The 7,848-nt window shown below is 39.5% G+C and overlaps 1 protein-coding gene across 1 annotated transcript in view; it reads left to right on the forward strand.

Moving 5' to 3' along the window:
- Window positions 1-7,622, forward strand: part of plaa (phospholipase A2 activating protein) — a 43,454-nt gene extending 35,832 nt beyond the window's left edge. The window contains exons 11-14 of the mRNA XM_033017814.1: window positions 5,301-5,372; window positions 5,799-5,912; window positions 6,140-6,307; window positions 6,862-7,622. Of these exons, the coding sequence (XP_032873705.1) occupies window positions 5,301-5,372; window positions 5,799-5,912; window positions 6,140-6,307; window positions 6,862-7,430 (923 nt within the window). The 3' untranslated portion in view covers window positions 7,431-7,622. The remainder of the gene's footprint in view (window positions 1-5,300; window positions 5,373-5,798; window positions 5,913-6,139; window positions 6,308-6,861) is intronic.
- Window positions 7,623-7,848: the final 226 nt, after the last annotated feature.

Consider the following 7,848-nt stretch of genomic DNA (forward strand, 5'->3'; position numbering starts at 1 on the left):
AAAGGTACAGTGGGCTAAAGGTACAGTGGGCTAAAGGTACAGTGCTTTTTGTTTATATAATAAAGGTGCAGTTTAAAGGGCAAGAGGGAGCAGTTGTTGTGAGTCAGATACCTGCTGATTTCTCCCAGCAGTTTCTATTGTATTATACTGGTATCGGATCCAGGGTAAGGCGAGAGAATGACAGTCAGAGCAGTGTACTGTTCTGGATGTCAGATGTGGGAGGTCATGGTGTCGGATGGCCCTCCAGACGTCCACATCTGCACCAGGTGCAGAGAGATGGGGCTCCTAAGGGACCGTATTATGTTCCTGGAGCAGCAGCTCGATGACCTCTGTCTGGTCAGGGAGAGTGACGAGGTCATAGAGGGGAGTTATAGGGAGGTGGTCACTCCAAAACCACAGGAGAGAGACATGTGGGTCACGCTAAGGAAGGGCAAGGGGCAGAGGCAGGAACGAGGGAGTACTCCAATGTCGGTACACCTTGCAAATAAGTACTCCTGTTTGAGTACGGATGAGGATGACAGCCTACCCGGGAGTAGCAACAGCGGACGGGCCTCCAGCACAGAGACCGGCCCTGTTGCTCCGAAAGGTAGGGAAAAAAAGAAGAGGGCAATAGTAATTAGGGACTCTATTGTTAGGGGGTCGGATAGGCGTTTCTGTGGACGCAGTCGGGAGACCAGGATGGTGGTCTGCCTCCCTGGTGCCAAGGTCTCGGACGTGTCTCAACGCATCCAAGATATCCTGAAATCAGAGGGAGAGGAGCCTGAGGTCGTGGTACATATTGGTACAAATGACATAGGTAAAAAAAGTGAAGAGGTCTTGAAGGGAGGATTTAGGGTGTTGGGAGGAGAGTTAAGGAAAAGGACCAAAAAGGTAACAATCTCAGGATTACTGCCTGTACCACGCGACAGTGAGAGTAAGAATGGAGCGAGGTGGAGGATAAATGCGTGGCTGAAAGACTGGTGCAGAGGGCAGGGATTCAAGTTTCTGGATCATTGGGACTTCTTTTGGGGAAGGTGGGACCTGTACAGAAAGGATGGGTTGCACTTGAACCCGAGGGGGACCAACATCCTGGCGGGGAAATTTGCAAAGGTCACTGGGGAGACTTTAAACTAGAATGGTTGGGGCGAGGGACTCAAATAGAGAAAGCTAGTAGACCGAATGGGAGGCAGGAAGCAGAAAAGGGAAGCACTCGGACACAAGAGGAGAAAGAAAAAAAAGGAAATAAACAGAGAAGAAGAGACGGGGGGTTTCTTAAATGTGCATATTTTAATGCTAGGAGCATTGTAAGAAAGGTGGATGAGCTTAGAGTCTGGATAGACACCTGGAAGTATGATGTTGTGGCGATCAGTGAAACATGGTTGCAGGAGGGCTGTGATTGGAAACTAAATATTCCAGGATTTCGTTGCTTCAGCTGTGATAGAATTGGAGGGGCAAGAGGTGGTGGTGTTGCATTGCTAGTCAGGGAAGATATTACAGCAGTGCTTTGGAAGGATAGATTGGAGGGCTCATCTAGGGAGGCTATTTGGGTGGAACTGAGAAGTGGGAAAGGTGTAGCAACACTTATAGGGGTGTATTATAGACCGCCAAATGGGGAACGAGAATTGGAAGAGCAAATATGTAAGGAGATAGCAGATATTAGTAGTAAGCACAAGGTAGTGATTGTGGGAGATTTCAACTTTCCACACATAGACTGGGAAACACATTCTGTAAATGGGCTGGATGGTTTGGAGTTTGTAAAATGTGTGCAGGATAGTTTTTTGCAGCAATACATAGAGGTGCCTACTAGAGGAGGGGCAGTGCTGGACCTCCTGTTAGGAAATGAGACGGGACAGGTGGCGGAGGTATGCGTTGGGGAGCACTTCGGGTCCAGTGATCACAATACCATTAGTTTCAATATAATTATGGAGAAGGTCAGAACTGGACCTAGGGTTGAGATTTTTGATTGGAGAAAGGCTAACTTTGATGAGATGCGAGATGATTTAAAAGGAGTGGACTGGGACATTTTGTTTTATGGGAAAGATGTAGAAGAGAAATGGTGGACATTTAAAGGGGAAATTTTAAGAGTACAGAATCTTTATGTTCCTGTTCGGTTGAAAGGAAACAGTAAAAATTGGAAAGAGCCCTGGTTTTCAAGGGAAATTGGACATCTTGTTCGGAAAAAGAGGGAGATCTACAATAATTATAGGCAGCATGAAGTAAATGAGGTGCTTGAGGAGTATAAGGAATGTAAAAAGAATCTTAAGAAAGAAATTAGAAAAGCTAAAAGAAGATATGAGGTTGCTTTGGCAAGTAAGGTGAAAGTAAATCCAAAGGGTTTCTACAGCTATATTAATAGCAAAAGGATAACGAGGGATAAAATTGGTCCATTGGAGAAACAGAGTGGGCAGCTATCTGCAGAGCCAAAAGAGATGGGGGAGATATTGAACAATTTCTTTTCTTCGGTATTCACCAAGGAGAAGGATATTGAATTATGTGAGGTAAGGGAAACTAGTAGAGTAGTTATGGATACTATGAGTTTCAAAGTAAAAGAAGTACTGACACTTTTGAAAAATATAAAAGTGGATAAGTCTCCAGGTCCTGACAGGATATTCCCTAGGACATTGAGGGAAGTTAGTGTAGAAATAGCCGGGGCTATGACAGAAATATTTCAAATGTCATTAGAAACGGGAATAGTCCCCGAGGATTGGCGTACTGCGCATGTTGTTCCATTGTTTAAAAAGGGTTCTAAGAGCAAACCTAGCAATTATAGACCTGTTAGTTTGACTTCAGTGGTGGGCAAATTAATGGAAAAGATACTTAAAGATAATATATATAAGCATCTGGATAATCAGGGTCTGATTAGGAACAGTCAACATGGATTTGTGCCTGGAAGGTCATGTTTGACTAATCTTCTTGAATTTTTTGAAGAGGTTACTAGGGAAATTGACGAGGGTAAAGCAGTAGATGTTGTCTATATGGACTTTAGTAAGGCCTTTGACAAGGTTCCTCATGGAAGGTTGGTTAAGAAGGTTAAACTGTTGGGTATAAATGCAGGAATAGCAAGATGGATTCAGCAGTGGCTGAATGGGAGAAGCCAGAGGGTAATGGTGGATGGCTGTTTGTCGGGTTGGAGGCAGGTGACTAGTGGAGTGCCTCAGGGATCTGTGTTGGGTCCTTTGTTGTTTGTCATGTACATCAATGATCTGGATGAAGGGGTGGTAAATTGGATTAGTAAGTATGCAGATGATACCAAGATAGGGGGTGTTGTGGATAATGAAGAGGATTTCCAAAGTCTACAGAGTGATTTAGGCCATTTGGAAAAATGGGCTGAAAGATGGCAGATGGAGTTTAATGCTGATAAATGTGAGGTGTTACACCTTGGCAGGACAAATCAAAATAGGACGTACATGATAAATGGTAGGGAATTGAAGAATACAGTTGAACAGAGGGATCTGGGAATAACCGTGCATAGTTCCTTGAAGGTGGAATCTCATATAGATAGGGTGGTAAAGAAAGCTTTTGGTATGCTAGCCTTTATAAATCAGAGCATTGAGTATAGAAGCTGGGATGTAATGTTAAAATTGTACAAGGCATTGGTGAGACCAAATCTGGAGTATGGTGTACAATTTTGGTCGCCCAATTATAGGAAGGATGTCAACAAAATAGAGAGAGTACAGAGGAGATTTACTAGAATGTTGCCTGGGTTTCAACAACTAAGTTACAGAGATAGGTTGAATAAGTTAGGTCTTTATTCTCTGGAGCGCAGAAGGTTAAGGGGGGACTTGATAGAGGTCTTTAAAATGATGAGAGGGATAGACAGAGTTGATGTGATCAAGCTTTTCCCTTTGAGAATAGGGAAGATTCAAACCAGAGGACATGACTTCAGAATTAAGGGACAGAAGTTTAGGGGTAACATGAGGGGGAACTTCTTTACTCAGAGAGTGGTAGCGGTGTGGAATGAGCTTCCAGTGGAAGTGGTGGCGGCAGGTTCGTTGGTATCATTTAAGAATAAATTGGATAGGCATATGGATGAGAAGGGAATGGAGGGTTATGGTATGAGTGCAGGCAGGTGGGACTAAGGGAAAAAAAAAAATTGTTCGGCGCGGACTTGTAGGGCCGAGATGGCCTGTTTCCGTGCTGTAATTGTTATATGGTTATATGGTTATATGGGGAAAAAGCAGGATCGGGGTACTTATTTTCAATGATCAGCCAGTCATGATCATATTGAATGACGGTGCTGGTTCGAAGGGCCGAATGGCCTACTCCTGCACTTAATTTTCCTTTGTTTTCTATGTTTCTAATGTAAATGAGATAGAAACATAGAAAATAGGTTTCTATAGGGAAAATAGGGAAAATAGAATATCATTCAATATGATCCAGATTCAGTACCCTGTTCCCACTATCTCTCAATGTGCAATTTAACCGCATGTGATTTTTTCAATTATAATTCATTGCATGCAAAGGATATGCAACAAAATACAAAACATGACTACTTTCAATTACATGACATTGCTGTGTCCCAAACATTATGGCGCCCTGAAATGGGGGACCAATGATAAATATTGCTGCAATTTCTACATGGTGAAACCAAAATGTATGAAAATGGCCTTTATTAAAATCTGACAGTGTGCACTTTAACCACATGTGATTTTTTTAATATTACAAATCTCAAATTGTGGAGTACAGAGGCAAATAAATAAATGATGGATCTTTGTCCCAAACATAATGGAGGGCACTAAATCTCACTCTTGAAAACATCCAGTGAATTGGCCTCCACTGCCTTCTGTGGTAGAGAATTCCACAGATTCACAGCTCTGTGTGAAAAAGTTTTTCCTCATCTCAGTCAACGGCCTACCCTTTATTCTTAAACTGTGACCCATGGTTCTGGACTCCCCTAACATCGGAAACATTTTTCCTGCATCTAGCCTGTTCAATTCCTTAATAATTTTATAAGTTTCCAGACGATAACCTATCATCCTTCTAAATTCCAGTGAATATAAGCCCAGTCGACCCATTATTTCATCATGTCAGTCCTGCCATCCTGGGAATTAACCTGGTGAACCTATGCTGCATTCCCTCAATAGCAAGAATGCCCTTCCTCAAACTAGGAGACCAAAACTGCGGGTTAGAATTAATGTCTGGTCTCAATGCAGTTGGTGCATTAGTCCACGATGTTTGATTTATGTTACACGGAAACCAAAGTTGGGAAGGTGTTGATGTTTTTCTAATATAGCTGAGGATGTATTGTAGTTTTAAAAGGGTGGTGTCAACTTCATGTATACATTCTGATGCTAAGAAGATATTGTTTATTATTATTGTAGGATCTGGTCGTTATGTACCTGGCTCCTTACCATCTGGTCTTGCTCCCTCTGCTGGAGGTGACCCATTTACAGGTAAAATTTGAGAATGCATTGGGAAAAAATATTTTTTTCTCCACAATTCAGTGAACATTGTAAATTAATTACCAAAAACCTATTTTTTTTTTTCTGCATGTGATATTTCAATTATGCAATAGAATTGATTTATTGTTCAAGCTGCAGGCAATGGACTGAAGAGTCATGACACTGAATTAAAAGTCAATACATTCTGTTGAACTTGAATTTTGGAGTAGGTTCCATTTAAGCCTTTAATATTTAGATTTTTAGAATTATTAGTTTAAGATGCATTAAAAAATATATTCAATGTGTAGTGTACTAGGGTGTTTCTAACCGGTTCTGTGGATTATTCTGAGACCACATTATCTGAATCTATACTGAGTGAACAATATTCTTAAATTATGAGAACTGCTTTTTAAATTATAAAAATGTTAATGTTCACAGGAGTAAATGCTTATGTTTCTGCTGATGGATGTGCTCCCACTACACTCAGTAACCCTTATTTTCCAAAGAAAGACCCTGTTACTTTTGATCAAGCAAACACAATTCAGATAATAGGTAAGCGTCTTTATTCTGTCTTTATTGAAAACCAACTTTTGACAACTTTTTAATTTGATCAGCAAAGATATTTTGCAGTTCTTCCCGCCCCCTCCCAATGTATTGGTATACATTCTGTCAGTAAATAAGTGTTTTTCATGTTGCCGCACATTACCATGCCAAAGGTATAATTCTTTTAAGGTGCTTTGTGAGATGTTTGTATCTTTACTAAACAATTTGTATTATAGGGAAACTAAAGGAACTGAATGATAGCACATCTGCTGACCAAAAACTGTCTGAAGGTGATTTGCAAATGCTTGAGAAGTTTCTATGTGTTGTATCGAGTCCTTCTGCACAAGAAAGTCCTACAGCACAACAACTAGAGATTTTATGGAAAGCTGCACAGTGGCCAGAAGGTTGGCAAATAATGATTTATATTGTTCTAAAACTGATTAAGATAATTTGTGTTTTAATATTTTTGAACAACTGAAAGTAAAATGAATGATCTAACTCTCCAGAGCTGGTATTGATGATCATTTACTTTTGAACATTTTTGCCATTATTACTGTTAAGGAGATCTAATGAAAAGAAATACGCAAGCTCACTTTACTGCTTTATAGAGATTGTTGTTTTGATATTTTTCAATTATGTGACTGAGAAGCAAATCACAAGTATGCTTCCACTATTAAGCTGAGAGTTCATTTTTTTAATGGAATGATATTGTGGGGAAATTAGCAGATACATTAATTTGCAATGGTGTAGTGTTGATACATTTAAAAAAATCTTGGACACTTTCCGAATAGACCTGTAGGGACTAAAGTTCTTCAATGTTTTATGAAATATTACCATGATGTTTGAAATATCATGTTGGCATCTGTTCAAATATATTTAATTTGGACTTTCAATATTTTGCTACAGTGAAAAGTCAATAATTGTAATTTAACTTGCTTTTATCTCTTTTCTAATTTAGATATAGTTTTTCCTGTGCTGGATATTCTTCGTCTGGCTATCAAGCATCCCACGGTAAATGAACATTTCTGCAGTGAACACTACAGCAAACAGTTCAGCAACTACCTCTTAAACAAAATCAATCTACGGGGAAAACCAGCTAATCAAATGCTTGTCCTCCGAACAGTCTGCAACTGTTTTGCTAACCAAACACATGGCTCAAAGTTCATGATGTCCTTGAGGGAAGCAATACTCTCCCAAGCAATTGAAATGAGATCAGCTAGCAGCAAGAATGTTCACATAGCACTATCCACTTTGATATTAAACTATGCAGTAAATCTGCACGCAGGAAATGATATTGAAGGTAAAGCAAATTGTTTATCCATTATAAGTGCAGCCATAGAAGCCCTCCAAGATTATGAAGCTATTTTCAGACTTTTGGTGGCTCTTGGAACAATTATAAGTGATGATCCAAATGCCTTGCAACTGGCTCAATCGTTGGGAGTTGATTCTCAGATCCGAAAATATTCTTCTGTTTCAGATCCAGCAAAAGTTGGGGACTGTTGTAGATTTGTTCTGAAAGTGCTGTAATTTGTGATTATAGATTTTCAAGGGTTATAGCCAAGTGGTATTAATTTTGATTACATTATTCCTTAAACTCTGGCAAATAATACATATGGGAGGAAAATAAATTCTGGGGTGTTTGATTATTGTGACAAAATAGTTGCAGTAGAAAAGTACAAACAATTTTAAGAATAAAGGAACTGCTAAAATGTGATTTTATATTTGAATATTTTTGCTTTGTTTTAAGATGTTTCCAATAATTTAACATAGTCAACCTTTCAATTTATTTGTGAAACTGCTCTTGCAAACATCTAAATTTTCAATAATTGTCATTTAAATTTTCCAAATTAAATTTCACCTTTAAATTACTCCTTCACAGACTTTGAAAGAGCATTATTAGCATTTTCTGAGCTCTTTTCATGTTTTCGCATTTATTTGACCCTTC

Source organism: Amblyraja radiata, chromosome 3 (genome assembly GCF_010909765.2).
Source record: "Amblyraja radiata isolate CabotCenter1 chromosome 3, sAmbRad1.1.pri, whole genome shotgun sequence".
Lineage (NCBI taxonomy): Eukaryota > Metazoa > Chordata > Chondrichthyes > Rajiformes > Rajidae > Amblyraja > Amblyraja radiata.